The 25,571-nt window shown below is 37.7% G+C and overlaps 1 protein-coding gene across 1 annotated transcript in view; it reads right to left on the bottom strand.

The window, feature by feature from the left end:
• The window catches only part of LOC128743991 (uncharacterized), a 140,896-nt gene that overhangs the window by 12,408 nt on the left and 102,917 nt on the right, over positions 1-25,571 (bottom strand). The window contains exons 3-9 of the mRNA XM_053840713.1: positions 18,691-19,021; positions 18,496-18,619; positions 18,166-18,409; positions 17,945-18,105; positions 17,774-17,848; positions 8,103-8,215; positions 7,344-7,718 (exon numbers count right to left, since the gene is read on the bottom strand). Of these exons, the coding sequence (XP_053696688.1) occupies positions 7,344-7,718; positions 8,103-8,215; positions 17,774-17,848; positions 17,945-18,105; positions 18,166-18,409; positions 18,496-18,619; positions 18,691-19,021 (1,423 nt within the window). The remainder of the gene's footprint in view (positions 1-7,343; positions 7,719-8,102; positions 8,216-17,773; positions 17,849-17,944; positions 18,106-18,165; positions 18,410-18,495; positions 18,620-18,690; positions 19,022-25,571) is intronic.

The following is a 25,571-nucleotide window of genomic DNA, read 5'->3' as shown; positions in this document are numbered from 1 at the left end:
AATTCTGCAAACAAAGATGTGTATCCAACGGAAACTGATAGATTTGTACTGTGATGAAAATATGTTGCATGTGATAAGACAAATAGAATGATTGAAATTCATAAATAGAGTACGAGTAAAGAATTGACCCTTAAGTTGTAGAAATCGATCGAGATCGATCTTGAACTTAACAGTTCCGTACATTAGAAACTAAACATTTTATGGCGCTCCTCAGACTGTTAATCAGAAAAATTCTTCATAAAAAATGAGTGCATCAGTCGACTTGTTGTATTAGCAAAATGTTGATTGTTTTTGTTTATTAGAAAGGATTTATACCAGAAAAATTCATTCGTCTCTTAACAAAATGTAAGTTCTGTTATACACTAAAAACATTATATTTTTAGAAAAAATATCCGTAGCCGTTAAAAATATTTGCAGCCTTATCTCCCACCGTACGAGTTGTTATTACGAATGGTTCGTATTTGGTACGAGAACACATTCGTAGCACATTTGGCACCAGAACGCATTTGATGCACCATTATTATATGGCACCGTTATCGATGAGATCTGGCTGCGAAGATTGTATAAAAGAGAAAACATACTTGTGCAATTATACGATCTACGTCGTCGGCAATTATACGACAGGTCAGCTGTTCTTACGGTAAATAGCTCAACTTAGATACCGTCGGTTTTTTTGGACAAAAATGACTTTATTATTCTCCGATAGCACTAGTTAACAGCATTTATGAACTCAGTATGCTGAAGGTGATTTTTCATGAAAAATTAGCCGCTGAATCCGAAAATGTGGTCAGAAAAATTTAAAGTAGGATAGTGCATTAGATTCTTTTACAATTTTCAACCGATTGTTATCATTAACCCCATGATTTCTTTGTTTTTTTATCGGCCTTTAAGACCCACATGAAATGAAATTTTTGAAATGCGTTAATCTTGTCTAAAACCTTTGATAAAGTTGAAATTATTCCAAAAAAATGCTTTCTTTTTTGTTTTGATGTGAACAAATTCTCAAATATCTACTGTACTATTATTCTTACAGAAAAATGAAGTTCAACTAATCGATAGCAAATTTTCTCCTCTTCAATATGGGAAAAAGATATTTGAAATTGGTGCATCGCAGCCGGAGAAATTTGCATTTATGTTAATGTACTTTCTTTCTTTCAGCAAAATTTCAACTTTAATGCATATCTCAAAAACTATCCTACTTTAAATTTTTCTGATCACATTTTCGGATTCAGCGACCAATTTTACATGAAAAATCTCCTTCAGTTTACTGAGTTCACGCTTTTTGTTTTATTTTGTTAACTAGTGTAGATGTCGCAGTCGATATAATACTATTTTTATCATGGACTTTTATAACATTTGTATAATCCACAGAGTATTTTTTAGAATACATTAACTTTTGAACTTCTTATTAAAACCATTCAATTAAGAAAAAAGCGAGGGAACCTTCATCCAACTCCACCACGCTCCAGCTTCATGGATGCGCACATTACAGCTTATTACTCATGATCCTCTTCTGTGTGGGGAGTTGTACAGTCTACACTACAAAAATAAGGGGAGGGGAGAAAGAAGAAAGCGCAGATCTCCCGTACTCAGCGCTCAGTTATTCTAATGAGCACTTCAGGAATATTGGATTGAAGTCCAAATATGAACTCGAATACATTGAAAATGTTCTTTTATTCGTGTTTTATGCTTTTGAGATACAACTTTTTAAAGAAAATAAGTTTCCATAATGCAAAGAAGACACATGATGTTTTTATTAATTGCAAGAAAATGTATAAACTAGAATCTCTTTTTACGTCCAGTCAATTTACGTGATTTCTCTTCACGTCCACTTTTTTACGTCCGAAATTTGAATTAACGTCATCTCTTTTAACGACCAAAATTTGAATTGACGTCCTCTCGTCTTAATCCACAATCTGAATTAACGTCCGCACTTTTTACGTCCGAAATTTGAATTAACGTCCACTTTTTTACGTCCGATATTTGAATTGACGTCAACTTTATTACGTCCGAAATTTGAATTAAAGTCATCTCTTTTAATGTCTAAAATTTGAATTACCGTGCTCTCCTCTTACGTCCACAATTTGAGTTACGGTCCACTCTGTTTACGTCCGATTTTTGAATTGACGTCCACTTTTTACGTCCAAAATTTGAATTCAAGTCCACTTTATTACGTCCGAAATTTGAATTCTAGTCTATCTTTTTAAGTCGGAAATTTGAATTACCGTCTCCTCTCTTTATGTCCCAAATGTGAATAAACGTCCACTTTTTTACGTGCGAAATTTGAATTAATGTCATCTCTTTTAAAGTCCAAAATTTGAATTAAAGTGCTCTCTTCGTACGTTCAAAATTTGAGTTCGTCCACTTTTTTACGTCCGAAATTTGAATTAATGTTCATCCCTTTTTATGACCAAAATTTAAATTTATACCCTCCTTTTACGTCCGAAATTTGAATTAACGTCCGAACTTTTTACGTCCGAAATTTGAATTAACGTCCTCTCTTTTAACGTTCAGAATCTGAACTAACGTCCTCTCTTTTTACGTCTTGTATTTAAATTAACGTCTACTTTTTCACATTCAAAATTTGAATTAACGTCCTCTCGTTTTAATCCAAAATTTGAATTAACGTCCACTCTTTTTACGTCCGTTATTTAAATTAACGTCTGCTTTTTTACGTCCGAAATTTGATTTAGCGTCCACTTTTTTACGTCCGAAATTTGAATTAACATCCTCTCTTTTGACGTCCAAAATTTGAGTTACGTCCTCTCGTTCCAATCCAAAATTTGAATTACCGTCCACACTTTTTACGTCCGTTATTTGGATTAAAGTCGGCTTTTTTACGTCCAAAATTTGAATTAGCGTCCGCACTTTTTATGTCCGAAATTTGAATTAACGTCCACTATTTTTACGTCCGTTATTTAAATTAACGTCTGCTTTTTACGTCCAAAATTTGAATTAACATCCTCTTTTTTAACGTCTGGTATTTGAATTACGTCCTTTCGTTTTAATCCTCTCTTTTCAGGTGCGATATTTGTATTAACGTCCTGTCTTTTTACGTACTCTTTTTGAACGTTCGAATACATTTGAACGTGCGTTACGGTAGTTATTTGAATTAACGTCTGCTTTTTGACGTCCGAAATTTTAATTACCGTCTTTTTTACGTCCGTTTCGTTTTACGTTCGAAATTTGAATCAACCTTTTTTTATGACCAAAATTTGAATTAACGTGTTCTTTTTTTTCGTCAAAAATTTGAGTCACAGTCCTCTTTTTTTACGTCCGATTTTTGAATTGAAGTCCACTTTTTTACGAACGAAATTTAAATTAACGTCATCTCTTTTGACGTCCAAAATTTGAATTAATGTCCTCTCGTTTTAATCCGAAATTTGAATTAACATCCACTCTTTTTACGTCCGATATTTAATAAATTAATGTCCACTTTATTACGTCAGCTATTAGAATTGACGTCCACTTTTTTACGTTCAAAATTTAAATTATTGTCATTTGAATTAACGTCCTCTCTTTAACGTCCAAAATTTGAAGTAACATCCTCTCTTTTTGCGTCTGGTTATTTGAATTACCTCTACTCGTTTTAATCCTATCTTTTTAGGTGCGATATTTGAATTAGCGTCCTGTCTTTTTACGTACTCTCTTTGAATGTTCGAATACGTTTTAACGTCCGTTACGTTCGTTATTCGAATGAACGTCTGCTTTTTGACGTCCGAAATTTGAATTAACGTCCTCTTTTTTTACGTCCGATATGTGAGTTTTTTCTTTTTACTTCCGAAATTGGAATTAACGACATTTTTTGTACGTATTTAAAATTTCTTTTAATTATTTCGCCGAAAAACGTCGATAAAATCGAATAAACATTGTGCTGGTGGCGATTATCTCAAATCAACATTTTTTGTACGACCAAAATTTGAACCAACGTCTTCTTTTTTTACGTCCGGTAATCAAATTAACATCCACTTTTTTACATCTACAATTTGAATTAACGAAATTTAAATTAATGTCATCTTTTTCAATGTCCACAATTTGAATTAACGTGTTCTCTTTTTATGTCAAAAATTTGATTTACGGTCCTGTTTTTTTACGTCCGATTTTTGGATTGACGTCCACTTTTTTACGTCCGAAATTTGAATTAACGTCCAAAATTTGAATTAACGTGCTCTCGTTTTAATCCGAATTAATTTTAATTAATTTTAATTAACATCCACTCTTTTTACGTCCGATATTTAACTTAACGTCCACTTTTTACGTCAGCTTTTTGAATTGACGTCCACTTTTTTACGTTCAAAATTTAAATTAATGTCACCTCTTTTAATGTCCAAAATTTGAATCAACGTGCTCCCTTTTTACGTCCAAAATGTGAGTTACGGTCCTCCCTTTTTACGTCCGATAGTTAAATTACTGTCCACTTTTTTACGTCCGAAATTTGAATTAACGTCCACTTTATACGTCCGAAATTTGAATTAACTTCCCCTCTTTTTATGTCCAAAATTTGACTTAACGTCCATTTTTTGCGTCCGATTTTTAAATTAACGTCCACTTTCTTACGTCCGAAATTAGAATTAACATCCTCTCTTTTAACGACCAAAATTTGAATTAACTTTATTTCTTTCTATGTCCAAAATTAGAATTATCGACTGGACGTATTTTTAGCACGAAAACACTTCACTTCAGGCACAGACAAACAGACATAACATTCGTTTTCCATTCTTCGTACCGATTAAACCGTCATTTCAAATTTGGGTTTAGTTGGGAATGTCTCCGTTTTGGTCAAAGTGGTTTAACGAAAGAAGAGGAATTCCCCATAAAAAATACTTGCTACTTCGAGGAACACCCGTGTTGCTATTTGATATTTAAGAATATCGAACCTAGATGGTGCTAACGGTCAGGCTAAATGTGAGTTACGATAATTTTTGTTGATTTTTCTTCCAAGAGTTATGTCTGTTTGTCTGTGCTTCAGGTTTATATCTGACAGAATACCATGCACTTCATTTAAATGATCGAAACTTAACTTAATTATTGTTAAATAATTAAGTGTAAAAATATAAATAAATTCTCAATTGGCCGATTGGCGTTGAGGTCGATGCAGGTCGTATGTTCGAATCTCGGCTGGGAGAGGCTGTTGGAGTCAATAAGAGCGTAGCACCAACCATACAATTGTCTGTCGCAGAAGGTCAAGCTTCTATAGCGGAATGTAGCATCTAGGCTTTGCTTATCCACTTTTTACGTCCGAAATATGAATTAACGTCATCTCTTTTTCAATAATGAAATAACTATTATTCTGCGCTAGGTTTCGAGTCTAACCGGTAAAAGCCGCTCAAAATGCATCTAGCAGTCTATACACTTTGCTTCCTTATTGAGTAACAACCTGCGAAGTTACTCGCAGTGCAACACTTTAATGGGCTGCACAATACTACCCTTAAAGCGGCCAATTCCAAAGTTCAGCGGGTCCTTGACACTCAGACAAGAACCACTCAGCGAGGTAATGCTCTGCACAATTAACCCCATTCCAATATTTTTATTAACTGAACAACGGAATTCTTGAAAAGGTCAATTTTTAATTCCTAGCGATCATTAACAGTCAAGCGAGGGTCACTAACCAGAGCCGTAGCGTGACATTGTTGCACCCTTGGTGAAGACTTGATTTAGCACTTCTTCGTTTCTTAAATCCGCATTCGTTCTAATTTTATCATTTTTGATAAGATTTTAAACCACCAACCAAATTCAGAACTTGCGCTAAATTCTGGACCAGATTTTTCATCAGATTTTATGCTAAATTTTGGAAGAGATTTGGAGTAACATCTGGACCATATTTTTGATCAAATTTTGGATCTGGAGTAAATTCCGGACCTGTACTAGATTGTGAGCCGCAGTTTTTTAAATTAACTTTTGTTTCAGATTTTGGAACAGATTTAAACTAGATTCTGGACCAAATTTTGAACCATGTTATTGATCAGATTATTGACCAGCTTTTGAATCAGACTTTGGATTAGATTTTAGTCCTAAATACGAGACCTGGTGTGGAGCACATTCTGGACCAATTTCGGACCACATTTTTATCAGATTTGGACCACTTTTTAAATAAGTTTTTAGACCTCGTTTTCGATCAGATTCTGAACCTTAACAAGATTTTGGTGCTGCATCAGATTTTGGACCACATTTTTATCAGAATTCAAATAATATTTTGGACTACATTTTTTATCAAATTTTGGATGAGATTCAAGACCTGGACCAGATTGTGGACCTTGCCCTGACTCTGGACCACATTTTTATCAGATTTTGGATCACCGACCAGATTTTGGACAAGGTTCTAGACTTTGAACCAGATTCTAGACCTGGACCGTATTATGGACCTAGACTAGACTGATTACATTTTTACCAAATTTTGTTTCAGATTTTGATACCGATTTGGAAGAGATTTTGTACCATATGTTGGACCACATTTTTATCAGTTTTTGGATCAGATTCTAGACCTGGTTCCAGAGGATCGTAGCGTGATATTCTGGCGGCCTTGGCGAAGACCCGATTTGGTGCCCCCTCGTTTCTTAAATCAGTGTTCCTTTTTGAATTAGACTGCCACACAAATGCAAAATAGTTTAAGGAACCATGCTCTCTTCAATTTCAAAATGGTGAAAATATCGATTTTTGCTTATGTTTCTAACATTTCATTTTTTACCTTTTGCTGGTAAATGTATTATCTGATATTGGCTGACCCGTAGCTGACCCGTAGGTAATTATAGAATTGACGCTGACCTCAAGAAAGTTTATGACCTTCTCGCGCGGACGAATGTTCAACGATCCTAGTCGGTCTGTGAAGGACCTGCTGGATTTTGGAATTGGCCATTCCATGGATTGTAAAGTCCAACTGAGAAAGACATTACACTGCAAGCAAATGTATCCAACATGGGTTGGTAAATGAGTTACGAGCAACGAATGAGCGGGCAAGCTTCATTTGCCTTTACAACTCCTCGTACCGCCAGTTAAGAACTGTTTTAATTGCGAGCAATTGGCCGAAACTCATCTAATGAGTCAGCTGGCAACCTATTATGCAGTAATGACATTTTGATGGACTGCACATCAGTTGGAAAATTTTGTCTGGTTAGAAAGCTTTTATGAAAATTGATTCTCAATGTTTTTTTTTTTAATTTCTCTAGGATTGAAAAATGATCCAGTAAGTCGACTGATGCACCTATCTTTCATGAATAATTTTAGTAATTCTTGCCATTTGAGGAGCACCTTTAGATCTAGTTCTTCTAATTCAAAAAAGAAACCCAAACTAGTAACCATATAGAAAAATATACACAGTAAAAAAGAGTACAGATACTTCTACTCACCGGAACTGTGACCGTCTTGACGTGCACGAGCCCGATCGGCTTCTCGCGCATGGCTGCTGCTGCTGTTGTTGTTGTTGTTGTTGTTGTTGTTGCTGGGGTGGTACGGCGAACTCCATGTGCCCCCCGGTGATGCAGAGCGACTCGAATCCTGGTGGCCCACCGCCGGCTGATGGTGGTGGTCCACCGCCGAGGATGTATCCATTCCCATTGGGGCATAGCTCCTCGTCGGATAGGTCTCCACCTGGGCTTCCGTGAGCTGAGAACGGTTGCGGCCGGTAGGACTGCCGGCTCGGTGATCCTCCCCCGTATCCGCTGGTTTCCTCATCTGAGAAGGCGTCTTCAAGACGTTGTTCTGACTGCGACGCTCCCACTCCGCTGAGAAACACACACAAGCAGAAAACAAAATTGCCGATTAGATTCCACTCCGACAAAGCCCTATCATCGAATGAGATTGCAATCAAAAAAACTACATCTACAAATGCATCAAAACTAAAATTACTCATTTACTCAAAATCAACTAGTCAAATTCCGGCACGGTTTTATTGCTCAGATCAATGATCACATAACCTAAATCTTGCAAGCTATTGTCAACGTTTCTTTACAAACAGTGCAACTAAACTACAAGGTGAATAATTTTAAAGAAAATAATTAAAACAACAAAACAATCTAACGCAAATGTTAAATAAACAAAACAAATCAAAAAACAAACAAACCATAACATAAGTCAAGAAATAAAATAAGAAACAAAATAATACAAACCGGTTTCGATCGGAAGTAAAGGATGAGCCGAGATGCTTTGATTCACGTTACATGAAGTGCGTGATTGGCTTCGGTTACTTGAATGTAGAGGACCCTGACGGAAAGACTGAGACCTGTTTGTAATTGGAGATTAAAAAAGAGAGATAAAAAAACACAAAGAAAAAGAGAGAGAGCGCATGAGAAACAATACTGTCACACACTGGTGGATTGTAGTTAGTAACAGTGGCTGACAGCCAGCCCAGCCAGCGCTCTGGCTTGGCTGGCAAAAAACTTACAATCTACTAACGATAAAAAAGATTCGGAGGAGCATTGCTAAAGGATGATGGAAAAGTTTCAGTTGCGATCCGTTCGACAATGTCCAAGAGCATAGAACATTGTCGAACAAGATTAAGTGAAATAGATGAAGGGATATGAAAAATCGCACCGAGCGTGAAATATGAAAAATCTAGCGAAGGTTCCCCGAGAGCTTGTCTGTGTTGTTGTCTGTGAGTGAGTGAGTGAGTGTAGGTATGTTTGATTAGTGTTTAGCAGAAGGATAATGTGGCACGAATTGATATGAGAATGAGTCGCATGAACCGAAAGTTTGCAAATGCTGCACGGCATAATTCTAAAAAAATAATGAACCAACATTAGATGTTGAAATTGCGTCGAATACTGCGTTGATAGAATATAAAAATTGCATCGAATTCTGAGGGAGCTTTGTTTAGGCATACCCAGCTGTCTATCATGTTTAAACTGAAAAAATATAATAAAATAACGTTGTTTAATGTGCTGCACGATTTCGTAGTTCCTTGCTGTCTGATTTAGGAACATAACTAACATATACTTTATAAATATTGAAGTTTCGATCGAAATAACTGGGAGTTCAAGTAAATTATTGTACAGGTGTTCAGCATCGCTTGTTTTTGTGCCTCGTTCGTTGTAAAAATCAACAACAGCTCAGTTGTGAATTCACGTTAGCAGTTTTGAAGTAAAAGTTTGGATTACCGAGGTCGTAAAGCAGGTAGCTTTACAAATCTAACAAATGTTTGTCGCGGTCGTCGGTTGCCTGGCCTGCTTAATTATTTTGCGAAATTCAAAATTATCGAGTCGGATCAATGTTTTTGAGGAAATGGCCAGTACTTATTTGTTTCAACGAGCACATCGCGCTTATCAGGCTCTACTAACAAAGCAAATATATTCAAATATATTCTCCGAAACTGTCAAATCGTACAGACAACAACACTTTTTAAGTTTCTTACAAATAATTGATTGTTTTATTTTGCGAATAGGTTCACTTCCTAAACAGTAAACAATTGCTATATTTTACCACAATTGTTAAACTGACAGTACGTAATATTCTTAGCAATTTCGCCTTTTACCGTATTTGCCGATTTCCGAACGAATACACTTGTGTGTTGTATTGGTTTTCGTGGAATCGACTGACCAAAATAAGACCATTCCATTCATTATAGAAATAGCCAATTTTTCAGTCAAAAAGTAATGAATCTGGGAAAGGCAGTCTACCTCAACTACACTACTATGGGTAGTCTTTGTAAGTTAAGTTGAACCTCTCAGTTAGCTGCGAAGCACGATGCTGGCCCAACAAGCCAGTCGTCGTACGTTCGAACCTCGGTTGGGCGGGGCTACTACTATAATCAGGTGGATCGATGCATTAGCCCCGTAATTATTGAGTACTCTAACAGCCAGCCGTAACGAATTTTCTCATCAATCGAATTGTTTGGATACCCAGCGATCTGTTTTATCCATCGATCTGTGTTGTCCATCGATCTAACTCGTCCTTCGATCTTTCTTGTTTGTCGATCGTTCTTATTAACCGATCTGACTTATCCATCGATCTGTCTTATCCATTGATCTAGGTTGTCCATCTAACGTTCTTGTCTATCGATTTGTTTTATTCATAGATCGGTCCTATCTATCGAATTATTATCCATTGATCTCTGTCGTCCATCGATCTGTCTTGTCCATTAATCTGGGTTGTTCAACAATCGTTCTTGTCCATCGATTTGCCTTATTCATTGTTTTGTCTTATCCGTCGATCTGTCTTATCTGACTTTCCATTGATCTGGGTTGTCCATCGATTTGTCCTGTCCATCGAACGACCTTATCCACTGAAATGTGTTGTCCAAGAACCTTTGTGGTCCATTAATCTGGGATGTCCATCGATCGTTCTTATCTATCGATCTGTCTTGACCATCAATTTGACTTATCAATTGATCTGCCCTATCCATTGAACTGTTTTATCCATCGATATTTCTTGTCCATTGATCTATCTTATCCATTGATTTAGGTTGTCCATCGAACGTTCTTGTCCATCGATTTGTCTTATCCATTCATCAGTCGTATCTATCGACATGTCCTATCCATCGAACTGCCTTATCCATTGTTCTGTGTTGTCCCATCGATGTCTTGTCCATTAACCTGGGTTGTCCATCGATCGTTCTTATCCATTGAACTGTCTTATCTCTCGATATTTCTTATCCATCCATCCATCCATCCGACCTGACAAAGGGTGGCTAACCCCTATCCCTACAAGGGTGCTGACACAGTTGCCCTTATTCTGCGAGGCGAGTGACGTGACTATTTGGAGTCACCGCGAATCAGGTGACATTTGTCACCTAGGTGACTCGCTTTGTCACCTAGGTGACACGGTCTGTCACTTAGGTGACAGGGGTTTCTTACCTAGGTGACTCGGCTGTCACCTAGGTGACTCGACTCGCCGTGGCGAGTCACGGCGAGTGACAATTGTCGTATTGAGTCACGTGACTCGCAGAATAAGGGCAAGTGTCTCTCGCCCACACTTAGATGTCAGCCCCGTCTTTGGGGGGATCTTAGGTCTACAACCTACTGTACCCAAAAACAAGAAAGTTAAAGGAAATCAATTCATATGTCTGGTCCATTGATCTGGGTTATCCATCGATCTGTCGTATTAATCGATTTGTCTTATCCATCGATCTGTCCTGTCCATTGATCTGTGTTGTCCATCGATCTTTCTTGATCATCGATCTGTCTTATCCATCGATCTGTATTGTCCATCGAACTTTCTTCTCCTTCAATGTGTTATCCATCGATCTATGTTGTCCGTCGATCTGTGTCTTGTACATCGATCTGTCTTCTACATCGAACTGCCTTATCCATTGAACTGTCTTGTCTAGCGAACTTTCTTATCCTTTGATCTGTTTTGTCCATCGATATAACTTGTCCAATAGTTTATAAAAGTAATTTTCACCAAACTTGTGGCCCTTCGGTGCAATTTGCTCCACAGCAAACCAATAATTTTATGATGTTAGTATTGTTATAGGTTTTGTTTTATTTAATTTAATTAATTACAATTTCTAATCCTGTTTTAATACTTAACGCAATAGATTCAAAAAGTAATTGTATTTTGAAGAAACAAAATTTTGAAAAACACTGCAAAATAATAAAAGGAATTGCGTCTTTTTATCCACAGTGGCCTTATTGACATTGGTCAATCTGTCAATGAATAAGAACTGGTCTTAAAGACGTTTAAACCCAAGGCTTTGCTTTTTACCTAAGCTAGTCTGCTTTGAAAATTACCAATTTTGTTTGATTTTGTTCTAGGTTCGTTCATATTACTGGAATCAAAGTTAACCCATCGAACTACTTAACTCATAACTAATATGTACAACACACTATATAAAAATTCACATCCGTGTTTTCATAGTCACTTGCTGTGAATCCAACTGTACCACATGGAAGCCTCCATCGACCATCACTTTTTGTAACAACAATAAAAATATTTTTTTACCGATGAAGTCGTTATTTATGTATATTCTAATATACCAATGTATTTAATTGACATCAAGCCGATTTCAGTGGATTTATAATCATTCTTAATCATAAGAATAAAAGTCCCGCGCAAGTGGTACAAATGATTACAAATTATGCTTTCAAAATCAAATTTAATGTATATTAATATTAATTTGCTTTCATTTCGACTGGATTTTGAGAAAAGAATTTTTAGAAATGAAAATAGAACTAACTCAACCAGAATAAAAGTCATGACATTATCACATCAAGTTTTGTTTTCAATTTGCCCTTGAACTACGCTCGAGTTACGTGCAACACCCACGACCAGTTTAATGCCAATCTTTAAGTTGAATTTGTAGCTCTTGCGGAATCATGGCATACATACGTGACTGTAAGGTAGTGCATAACCCTCACTCCATAGACGTTATCTAACCCTCATACATCCACATCTTTTAATATTAACCATGAAAAGCGCGCACACACACAGGAAAGACTAAACGAGATTTCCCATTGGCACTTTTTAGGTTTGCTTATATATAGAAGCTACCCAAAAATGGAAAACAATTTCCATCCATGCAGTCGCTCTGCCTCGGAACCGTAGTAAATAATGCCGCCATATCAAACGGGTCTAGTACCGCGCCGGGTTTCAACATTGCCCGAGGATTTAAAATTTAAACCGAATGTTTGCTTAGGCGTAACTTTGGTGATTAATTTTTTTTGGAAAAACTGGGGTTATCAGGGGGCTCATAAAATTCAGGGATTTAAAGGAAATCCAGAATAATTTCGTGAGACCTTGAGACACCTAGGACGAAGTAATCAGTCAGTTCGTAAATTTCATTGGAATTGTGATCTTTAGATGCTCGGATGCTGCTTTCTTCGAGGAACTTGTCGAGTCCGAAGCTGATCAGCAATAAATAATGTTGGCAGCCAAGCGCGGCGTCATCAACACCTAACCAACTGAACCAACTGAAGCTGTATTTTGGCATTAGGCATTTTTCAAAATTCCATTTAGAAATTTTATGCATAGGAACAGTGGATGGATTTATGAATGAAAACAATTTCAAAAATATTCGAGATGTCCTATTTTCCAGAAAGCTCGAAACAGAAACGTTCTGGTCTATTTTTATTTAAATGTAAGTGAATTATCAAAGCAATCCAGCAAAAAACATCAACTAGACAGACATTTGTCTTGTTTGTCTGTGTTAAGTTGTTCTTACGTTAAGCAAAGAAGTCAATTTATAAGTAGAAAGACCTTTTCACAGTTTTTTTCACTCCAAAGAAAAGTCTTCCTTGTGTATTCTTCCTTGTTTGCCAGTTTATAAAAGCTAACAATAGAGTTTTGTGTTGTTTTTGAGTTAAAGTCGCAAAACCAGCGCCGTGTTGAAATAATCGATTTTGCTGAACATTTATCTGAATTAAAAATTTTATATCTCATGAACCAAGCATCATAGAACAATTATTTCGATAGGAAAATTTATACACATTTTCTCAGTAATCCAAGAAAGATATTATCCGGAAAAAGTTTATCATAAAATTTTACAGGGTGCTGGTAGGAAACACCAAAGAAAAGTCGGAAAAACTATTGAAGTACTGTCTTTCTTGTATTATTGAAATATGAAAGCATATTTGAAAAACCGCCAACTATCATCCACATACCTGGTACAGGTTATTAAGCTAAGAGTTGAAAGACTTTCATTTTTATTGTATGTTTCCCATGGATGTTTTTGTGGTTTGTTTATAAAAGCAACTCCGAGCCTAATTGCGGGAATAGAAGTCATCCCACTTCAAGATAAGGTGGGACTTCGTACGTCGGTACATTTTGGAAATGCGTCATTTCAACTGGCTTGTTAGATCAGCATCGAACTTCAAAGCTAACAGGGAGGGTGCATTTATTGAAGTCAATATACGGGAAAAGCCAATTTGAGTTGACACCATTGCTATCCTTCTCAAACTGGCATAAAAATCCATCTTTTCTCACAATCAGGATTTACACGGGTAATAATCATACAATTTAATTAAGAATACAAACCAATTATAGTTACAATTTTATACTTAACCTTATCACAGTTATAAATTATACCTTTAAATTCGTTAGTTGGAAGTGTGAAGTCGAAGGGATGGTGAACACGATTAAAGGTACGGCACACTGCAAGAATAGGTTCGTTGTTTCCGTATAAGGTGCGATGAAATGTGAGTCGGAAAAAGTCTCGGGCTCTAAGATTTCGTAGCACGATGTTGATGTTCAGTAAAGCGAAAATTTCTGAACCCAGTTTCCCAGTAACAATTTGGCGATAAATACGGCTCTAGAAACATTTCTTCTTCAGAGTGTGAACGTTTATCAGTTTACATCTGTCTTCATAAGGTGGCAGATATATCGGGTCAGACCATAGGAGAGATTTTAACGCGTGTCTGATAAATCTTCGCTGCACGGCTTCGATGCTAGATATCCAGTTTTGCGTATACGGGTTCCATACTACAGAGGCTATATTAAAAATGGAGCATACTAACGAAAAGTAAAGTAAAGCGCTCGCAACATTATGAATCCCAAGTTGCGATTTGCTTTCACTATAATGCTGGAAAAGTGATTTTGTAACGCAAGCTTGGTGTCTAGCTCCATTTCTGAATCTTTGATATTCGCAACGCGTGGCAGAATAGATCCATTTTGCTTCTCGTAAAAAAAGCTGATTGAACATTTGGGCACGCTTAAAGCGAGGGTTACAAAATCTTGGAGTTGTTTGCAGTCCTCTACTGATCTTACATCAAAGAATATGTTTAGCTCCTCCGCATATAATAATTTGTATCTAAGTGGCATTACAAAGCATACGTCATTAAAGTATATGAGAAAAAGCAATAATCCTAAGTTGCTTCTCTGTGGAACTCCGGACTTGTTGCAGAAGTTAGTTGACTCGGTCGAACCAAATTTAACGAACTACAATGAAGTCTATTACCAGGGTGAGTTATAAGACTGCTATAGACACAGAGTTCCAAATAAAAACTCATGCACATAGGAAAATTATAACTCCGCTCCGCACTTCTAGGCTCTAGAGAGCGTTGAAAAGTAGTAAAATCGTAGAAAAGGGAAAAGGATTGAAACCGGCTTAGGCGACATCCATTTAGTACGTCACGCAAATTTTGACCAAATTCAATACGCCCTCCCTCCCTTGTCACATTTCGTCACACATTCGTGACCCCCCTGAGAAAGTACGTCACGTCACGGCAATCACCTCCCCCTCCCTCATGTGACGTCACATAACTTCATACCCCCCCGCCCCCCTACGTTACAAATCATCACGATAAGGTCCCCCCTCCCCCTCCCCCTAAAAGCGTGACGTACTTTATGGATGCCCCCTTATGCATAGATAATAAACGAGAAAAAGATCCTTTTAATTCTGCTATATTCTACTAATTCATGATTATTCTGACGGATAATAAGTAGTTCGCACTCTCTGTATAGCGATACTACAAAAAGAATCAATTGTGGAGTATAGAAAAATGTACTTGAAAACGATATCATAATATAACGGGTGACAAAAATTTTGGATTTTTTTCGAGGCCCCTATACTCAACAACAAACGAGCTCAGAGAGAAATGATTAAGTATGTATGTGTTAGCTCTCTCTCTCCTCTTTTGTCAATATTTTGAATTGTGTTCATGCTTGCCCAGTTTTGCTTTAAAAGGCGTCGAAACAAGAAGTATTTCGGTAGCGCGGTGTGCACTTCTACGAGTAGCACAAAGATCTCGGCAAAAAGTATATGGTACTATATTTAAAAAGGGAATTTGTTGTGGCTTCGACTGTTTACCATATCCTTAGATGCCCAACAACTATTCGCAAGCAAGGTAGTGGAAGACCAGTCAAAATTATGGACACAGATGGACAATACGTATTTTGGCTTAATAGAGCAACATAGCATTACGCCAAAAAACCACAATCGTTCCTGAATACCCATTCGATCCAATTTTTAACCAAAATCCACGACCCGACAAATCTGTCTCAGTGCGTCCAATTGAAGATTTCTTCGGGATTTTGAGTTGCTTGATGTACAAAAACAACTGGATAGCCACGAATTGCAAACAGTTGATTGGTAGAATCAAGAGATGCATTCGAAAAGTTGACGACATGACGACCGTACAACGCTCCTTTTCCGACATCAAACGGAAGCTTCGCCGAACAGCCGATTACGGACCGTTTTCAAATGTACACTAATTTTTTCAACAATGGACAATGTATCTTTAATTTCGTTAAATCAGATCTTCTACATATATCTTTGTCTTTTTTTGACAGCTTGAGAAATTGATTCCAAAATTTTAGACGTCACCCGTTATTAAAATACTGGTCGCAGTGATAGTGACCATACAAAAAAAATCTATAGATGTTGTGAATGATTAGAAAGAATTCAGAAAAAAATCTTGAGATGCAGGAAACTTCATCGAGCTTGAAGATAAATGTTCAGCGACAGATAGTTTTGTCGTACATCGTCAGTAAAGTTGCGAGAATTACCATATTTACTAGTATGCTACCTAATATTATGATACAAAAATTTATTTTATTGTTTGCAAGTCTACTAAATAGTGTTCAAGTTATTCAAGTCATTGTTTTTTAAAGTTTGATTTTATTTACTATATTGTATATTTAAGAGTAAAAGTCATATTTAAAAGTAAATCCATTCCGGTTTAGCCTTTCTGTGATAACCTGAGCTAGATGTTATTACTGCTAATAGGCAAGTCAGAGAGCTTTCTTCGATGTTCTATGTCATCATTTTTTAAATGGCTAATAAATATATTCAATGAAATAGAGCCAATTTTTTTAGATAAAGTATAAAAGGCAAGCGACGTGTGCAAAACAATGTCTTTAGCTCACCTATAAATCACTAAATTGCTAGTGCAAGATGATTTTTATTTTAAAAACTAAAAGAAAATTGAAGTCAACAAAAACTACTCGTGACAAACTATAGCAGCTTGAACAATTACTAGGAAAACATTTCTATGTTATCTATTTTAGTAACTAATCGTGTAAAATTCGCAGCAAATTATTGACATTATAAGTACAAACATTTTAAAACCAAATAGGATGGTCAGAGCCTTTGGCGTATTTTTTCTAAAAAAATTCATTTTCTTTGTGAAATATCGCCAAAAACAAGAAATTGCTGCTTTTCGCATTCACTGGCACATTGGCTAACTCTCTCTATGGTATGAAAGAAATAATAATTTTGAGAAACGAAACCGCACAAAAGTTGTTCTGTGGACCGAATCGCCGCGGGGTTGTTGGTTTGAGTTACTGTGTAGGACAACAGCAACGTCTACAACCGCAACAGCAACAAACAGAACGGGTTTAATAAAATTCGACAACAACGAAAAAAAAACAAAACACACAAACAAGGCGATAAAATGATTGACACGAACCAATCCAGAGCGAAATAAGCTAAGTACGTACGAACGAAACGGAACGGAACCGAACCGAAAGGAAAGGAAAGCTTGACAAAAGCCATTTTCAGTCAGTTTGTGTGGGGAGGATCATCTCTTTTTCGCGCGGGAGAAGGTTTGCGGAGTAATATCTTTACGATGCGGTGGGTTCACGAAAAACGAAAAAAAAGAAGAACCGAAAACTAAACGGCAGCATGAATTTCAAGCATAAAATGGAAGGGAACTGGGACTAACATAGTACGGCATAAATATTTAAATCAACTGCAAAAGGAGTAGATTGCTGATATAGTCGTATGTATAGAGTTCTCTTTCGGGCGGAAAGAAATAGGCGCAGTTACAGAATAGAGAGAAAGAAGAGCGTTATAGGAATTATTAGGACAGAAAGGCGCGATAATGTGTCTATCAATGGGAAAGCCGAAAGAAGGTTGTGGTTGTCTTCGATACGACGACAGTTAGAAAGGGGAAAAATCGATAGTTACCTTTGGAACGTCTGTCGTTTTACGTAATTGTCCCGAACGAACTCGATGATCTGTTTCTGCGTTTTGCCACTGTACCTGTTGAAGGGGAAAATGACGGTTTAATCATAGTTTAACACCTCCTAAGGCTCTGTCTGTGATATGTTCCTGGTGGAAGGATTCGATTGATATTACCTGAAAGAGCTACCACGAGACAGAACACGAGCTTTCCGCCGTTGAACATTCTGTACCGTCGAACAGCGGAAGAAGCCGTGGTTTTCAACGCATTTTTTCCAAAAGTTTTTACATTCGTTACGACCCTCGAAGAAAAACTCCACTGTGTCCTTGTGGTACATCTGCAGCGGTCAACAAATTATTTTAGATTGCGAGTTTGGGATTACTGGACAAAAACTTACGTAGTTTTCCGGGTGCAGTTTTATCAGGAACTTTTTCCGCTTGAACGAGATTTTGCGGATTTTCGCCCATGAGAAGGTGTTTATTCGAGTGATTCCCTGGAAGACGGCGATGCCCATATGGGCCACCGCTAGGTTCAGCGGGACGCCTTCGTGATCCTTGGCCGGATGCATCTTCATGCCGTACAGCTCACAGCGACGCGCCGTTTCCAGCAGGTTCAGATCTGCCTCCGCCGGTGATTGTCCTCTGTGGCATAGGGATGAAAAAAGGGATTTTTTTTTGTTAAAACACTGCTAACGTGAAATGAATCAAGTGTCATTGGTGCTGCTCACAGATGTTTTTTGTGATTCTCCATTATTCGCCGCTGCATTGTATGATCCTGTTGTGGTACGAATCGATAAGATGACAAATAGGTGTGATCCGGGTAGTCTTCCGGAGCGTAATCTCCACACGATGCTGAAACAATAGATCAATGAATGGAATTTTATTTTCCGGTTTGTTATCTGATATCGGTGCACTGAGCTTACCTTGCACGATATAGCTAGCCATCAAAGCTGCAGTATTATCGTTGCACTGCAGACTACCGGTCGCCAGGTCTCGTTTGATTTGCAGACAAAACAGATACCTGGTGTACTCTTCCTCGAGCTGCAGTGGATCGGGTGTGTAAAATTTAACGCAGAACCTTAGCATCGGTTCGATGAGTGACAGACCGACCTGTCGGTTCAATGGTTTCTCCAGATCCAGCCAGTATTTAGTGCCGGAAGGAGCCTCTTGGTACTCCAAGCCAAAGTAATCCGCCTCCAGCAGGTTCAGCTGGCGACACACCTGCTCGAACAGCACCTTACCGAGGGCCTTTGCCTGCGGAAGAAAAGTCGAGGGAAAATCATTAGTACATTGCGAAGGCTTACAACGCTTCAAACATTTAAACAAAAGCATCAAACATTCACTCTCTTTTGCCTTTTCCAACAGAACCGAACGAAACGGCGGCGGCGACGATAATAATCGAAGCAAATTCAATTAGGCACAAGCTGTCAGTTTTCCCTTTCACAGATCACAGCAGGGACGCGCGTGACGGTCGGTAGAGCAGCAGCAGTCAGGAGCGGTTTCGAATTTTCACACTGCTATCAATTAAATTGCGGTTTTCAGCCACCGAAGACTTCCCCCGGTTGGGAAGGGGGGAACAGGAACGAAAATCGATCCGTAGGGAGGGCCGATTGAGCATTGTTAATTGATTTGATTTCATTGCCCTTTGAATTGGTAACTTCTCTGTGATTGTTACTGATTGCGCTCTAGTAGTTTGGCTCAGTCAGTGTCAGTGTTAAAATCCAATTAACATAAAAGGTAAAATTAAACGTAAAAATGTGACCCTTTACACTCAACAAAAAACACCAAATCTCCATAAATATTTCATTAACTTATTTCAGTCAAAAACCATTCACTTTCAAATATAGACAGGTAGATGATAGCGGCACAAGCACTTGCTTCTCACGCTGGCACGTGATGAGACTGTTAAAAGATATGTCTCCTAATCTATCTTACCGATCAGCTCACGGACCCAACGTATTTATACCTTGTTTTTTTTTCGTAGAAAAGGCGAAGCGGAAGTTTTGATATTTCAGCTGAAAGAACTTTAAATATTCTCCTCTTTCGATCGACCGACCGGGCCTCGTCCCCGTCCCGCTTGAATGGTTGATGCATAATTTTCCACTGACCCCATTACTTGACAAAATGGATGGATGGAAAGGTAGGTAATACTCGCAGCGAAAAGCTGCGGAGCTTATGGAGTAATTTGTATTCCTCGTGCTTTCGTCGTGCTCTGCATAATAAACTCGAACTAATGACGAAAAGTTCGAAAGGTTTTATTTCGCTGTACCTACCTACCTACACACAGCGCGTTATCATTGCTTGCAATTTGTTCAAAATTGATGGCTCAATCGATGGCTTACAATTGTTGAATTTCTTTCGTACTGAAGTTTTTCAGGATGTTCGATTGATTATAAAAATTTTAAATGCATTCCATTGACCAGTGTTTGCGAAGATGTTTTATCTTTGTATTAGTTCTTTGAGTTCTTATATTGCATAATATAGCTCAAAGATGTTGTACATAAAACAGTCATAGCCGGAAACTGAAACAAACAGTTTTTATGGTCGTATTGGATTTCATTTAACTGAATAAAAACTTCTGACTGTTTGCAACATTTATGTAGTCTGATTATAGCAAAATGTTGCTAAGAAAAATCTTGATCGTTTGCTATCATCAACTCATTTTTTAAAATCTTGCGACTTGGTCCGGTCTGCTTTAACACCGACCATATGATATCGCGACAAGCAATCGACTTGAGCAGGCGAGTCGAGCAGTCGACTCAAGCAATCGAGTTAAGCAGTTGGGTCGAGCAGTCAAGTCGAACAGTCAAGTCGAGCAGTCAAATCGAGCAGTCTAGTCGAGCAATTAAATCAAGCTGTTCAGTCAAGCAGTCCGGTTGAGCAGTTGAGTCGAGCAGTGGAGTCGAGCAGTTGAGTCGAGAAGTAGAGTCGAGTTGTCCAGTCGAGCAGTTAAGTCGAGCTGGCGAATCAAACAGAAGTCAAGCAGTTGAGTCATGCAGTCAAATTGAGCAGTCTAGTCGAACAGTTAAATCAGTGGAGCAGTCCAGTCGAGCAGTCGAGTTGAGCAGTTTAATCGAACAGTCCAGTCAAGCAGTTAAGTCGAGTAGTTCAGTTGAGCAGTTGAATCGAGCAGTAAAGTCGAGCAGTCGAGTTGAGTGGCTAAGTCGAGCAGTCTAGTCGAGCTGTTGAATCAAGCTGTCAGTTGAGTCAAGTAATCAAATCGAGTAGTCTAGCAATCGAGTAATCAGGTTGAGCAATTGAGTCGAGCAGCCGATTTGAATAGTCCAATCGAGTAGTTGAGTCGAGCAGTTCATTCGAGCAGTCGAGTCGAGTAGTCCAGTCGAGTAGTCTAGTCGAGCAGTGGAATCAAGCAGTCGAATAGAGCAGTTGAGTCAAGCAATCTAGTCGAGCAGATGAATCATGCAGTCCAGTTGAGCAGTCGAATCGAACAGTCCAGTCGAGCAGTTCAATCGTGCAGCTAAGTCGAGCAGTCGGGTCGAGTAGTAAGTCAAGCAATTATGTCAAGCAGTCGAATCGAGCTGTTCAGTCAAGCAGTCAGGTCGATCTGTCCAATCAAGCAGTTAAGTCTAGCAGTCACATCGAACAGTTCAGTTAAGTAGTCCAGTCGAGCAATCAAATCGAGCAGTCTAATCGACCAGTCCAGTCGAGCAGTCTAGTCAACCAGTTGAGCAATCGAGCAGTCCAGCTGTCGGAAAATTAACAAAAAAAAACTTGTTTGTCAACTGTTAATCTTTTAGCGTTAGAGTTTTTTCACGATAGATAGAAATTGACGTTGCTGGAACTGATTCGTTGAAGATGGTCATTAATTCTTCTATGATTTTTGGAAAATAGATAATACTCAACCTCTGAAGAATATATAGAGTTCAAACGTTAGAAAGATTATGAAACACAGACAATATTCAATCCCTGAAGAAGACTAAAATATTGAATCGAAACGTCGGAAAGATCATAAAATCTGTTTTAATTTTAACAGCCAATAAAAACGATAATATTGAATCAATTGCATACAAGCTGATCCACCATTCTACAGTTACTTGATATTTCTAGGCCAAAACATGCTTTTGAAAAGTCGGTGCCTCATCTTTTGTTTATGTCTGGGCAAGACAGTGGCGTTCCCCCCCTCATATGAAGGCATCAAAAAGCGAAAAGAAAGAAAATTAAAGAAACTTTTGAAGATACCTTGCTTCCCACTCAACAAACATTTTTGTTGAATAACAGCTTGTCAAACGCTTGTTACTTAGTAATTGGCTGTACAATGGTTGAACAAGCTACTATTCAAAAAAATTGTTTGTTGGGCATCTTACAAATACTTAAGTCTTTGGCTGACTCGACTCAGAACGAACATAAGAACGTGACCAGCGTCATCATTGATATATTTTTGAAATGAATAGATTTTTCCAGAGCAGTTACTGAATTGTGCCACGTCATTAGATCAGATTTATCACGGAAATGAAACTACGGTCGCTCATACTCATGCTTATGCTCAATTCCAATCTAACACTTCAAATCAGTTCAGTCGTTTTAACATAAAACACAAAGTGAGTTGGATGTGGTTTTCTGAAATTACCAAGCTCAATGGATGTAATAAAAAAAGAAACATTTCAGCGTAAGATTTGCAATGATAATTTAATTGGCTGAATTATGTGGGAATAATTGCCCGAGCAGCAGCGAAGAGTAAAATAATATAGAAACAATATCAAACTGTGTTATAATACTATATTTTGTTATTAAATTGATAAGGATATACATTGATAACACATTTTGTTATAGAGTAGATATTTAAAACAGTGGTCGTAAGATGAGTATAATAACTTATTTTGTTATCATATCTTATTTTGACCTTAAAATGACATTCGATATATTTCATTTTTTTATTAATTAAAGAGATTTTAGATTATAAATATTTTATAAAATGATAACTATTTGATAAATCTATACCTATAAAGAAGGATTTCTGTCTGTCTGTCTGTCTGTCCGTATGTTCCTTATAGAATCGAAAACTACTGAACCAATCGGCATGAAAATATGCATGTAGAGGTTTTTTGGGGCCAGGAAAGGTTTTAGTGATGGTTAGAAACCCCTCCCCCCATTAAGAGGGGGGGCTCCCATACAAATGAAACACAAATTTCTGCATAACTCGACAACTAATCAAGCAAATAGAACAAAATTTGGCATGTGGGTGTTTTCGGTGACAAGAATTTATTCTATGGTAAATTGAGTCCCCTCCCCTCTTTATAAGGGGAATTATAACTCCTCTCCTCTTTAAAAGGGGGGGCTTCCATACAAATTTCCTCATAACTCGAGAACTAATCAAGCAAATGGAACCAAATTTGGCATGTGAAGGTTTTCGAGGGCAAGAATATTTTCTATAGTAAATTAGGACCCCTCCCCACTTTAAGAGGGGGGGCTCCTGTACCAAAGAAACACAATTTTCCTCATAACTTGAGAAGTAATTAAGCAAATGGAACCAAATTTGGCATGTGGGTGTTTTTGGAGACAAAAATTTTTTCTATGATGAATTGGGACCGATACTCGTTTAGGAGGGGGGGATCCTATACACATGAAACACAAATTTCTTCATAACTGAAGAACTAATCAAGCAAATGGAGCAAAATTTGGCATGTAAAAGTTTTCGAGGGCAAGAATATTTTCTATGGTGAATTAGAACCCCTCCCCATTTGAAGAGGGGGGGCTCCTATACAAACGAAATACAAATTTCCTCATAACTCGAGAACTAATCAAGCAAATGGAACAAAATTTGGCACGTGGGTGTTTTTGGAGACAAAATTTTTTTCTATGATGAATTGGGACCCCTACCCACTTTAGGAAGGGGGGCTCCTATACAAATGAAATTCAAATTTCCTCATAACTCGAGAATTAATCAAGCAAATGGAACCAAATTTGGCACGTGAAAGTTTTCTAGGGCATGAATATTTTCTATGGTGAATTAGAACCCCTCCCCATTTGAAGAGGGGGGGCTCCTATACAAACGAAATACAAATTTCCTCATAGCTCGAGAACTAATCAAGCAAATGGAACCAAATTTGACACGTGGGTGTTTTTGGAGACAAAATTTTTTTCTATGATGAACTGGGACCCCTCCTCACTTTAAGAGGGGGGGCTCTTATACAAATGAAATACAAATTTCCTCATAACTCGAGAACTAATCAAGCAAATGGAACCAAATTTGGCATATGAAAGTTTTCGAGGGCAAGAATATGTTCTATGGTGAATTAGGACCCCTCCCAACTTTAAGAGGGGGGCTCATATACAAACGAAATACAAATTTCCTCATAACTCGACAATTAATCAAGCAAATGGAACCAAATTTGGCACGTGGGTGTTTTTGGATACAAAATTTTTTTCTATGATGAATTGGGACCCCTACCCACTTTAGGAGGGGGGGCTCCTATACAAATGAAATTCAAATTTCCTTATAACTCGAGAACTAATCAAGCAAATGGAACCAAATTTGGCATGTGGAGGTTTTTGGAGGCAAAAATATTTTCTATGGTGAATTAGGACCCCTCCCAACTTTAAGAGGGGGTGCTTCTACACAAATGAAATACAAATTTCCTCATAATTCGAGAACTAATCAAGCAAATGGTACCATATTTGGCATGTGGGTGTTTTTGGAGGCAGCCATTTTTTCTATGATGAATTAGGACCCCTTACCTTTTTAAGAGGGGGGCTCTCATACAAACGAAATACAAATTTCCTCATAACTCTAGAACTAATCAAGCAAATGGAACCAAATTTATCATGTGGGTGTTTTTGTAGGCAAGAATATTTTCTACGGTATATTTTCTATGGATTTCCCCACTTTAAGAGGGGGGCTCCTATACAAATGAAAAACAAATTTCCTCATAACTCGAGAACTAATCAAGCAAATGGAACCAAATTTGGCATGTGGGAGTTTTAGATGGCAGAAATTTTTTCTATGGTGAATTACGACCCCTTCCCCTTTTAAGAGGGGAGCTCCCATACAAATGAAATTCAAATTTCCTTATAACTTGAGAACTAATCAAGCAAATGGAACCAAATTTGGCATGTGGGAGATTTTGTGGTCTTGAATTTATTTTACGATAGTTTGAGACCTCTCACCCCTGTGGTAGGGGGATATGGACTCTCATACAAATAAAACAGAAATTTTTGCGAAACTCAAAAACTAATCGAACTGGAGAAATTCGAGACTCTTCCATAAAACATTAGTCAATACAAGACCACAAAAACTATGTATAGTAACACTAGATCAGTCAGGATGAGACGGTCGCGAGTGTTGCCGGTGACCCGCCGTCGGAAGCGCCGCCCACTGGGGGGCTTGCAAAACTCGAGATTGTGACAAAGATCATCCGAGATTCATGATTTATGTACAACACAGGTTAATTTGTGGCAATACGAAGTTTGTCGGGTCAGCTAGTATTTTATAAATGAAAATGATTGTAAACTCTGAATACAGTCATGTTATTGCTTTGTTATTCAAATAACACAAGTAGTTATTCTTTTTACCTTAAAGGAGCAAAATTTTGATATTATTTTTTTGTTATTTTACCAACTATGTCAGTCAAAACAAGACCAAATTTTTATATGAGTTATTCGATTTCCATAACACATTTTGATATTATTTTGCTCTTCGCTCCTGCTCGGTTGGTACGAGGAAGTGACAAAACAAAACAAGCGAAGCTCTCTAATGGCACATTCTACTTTGAATGACAGCGAACAAATTTTAAAACCAGTATTTTTTAGTTCTGACGTACTGTAATTTACTCACAGAGGGATGTCC

This window comes from Sabethes cyaneus, chromosome 3 (assembly GCF_943734655.1).
Source record: "Sabethes cyaneus chromosome 3, idSabCyanKW18_F2, whole genome shotgun sequence".
NCBI classification, from domain to species: domain Eukaryota; kingdom Metazoa; phylum Arthropoda; class Insecta; order Diptera; family Culicidae; genus Sabethes; species Sabethes cyaneus.
This window is presented reverse-complemented; position numbering and strand designations above follow the sequence as displayed.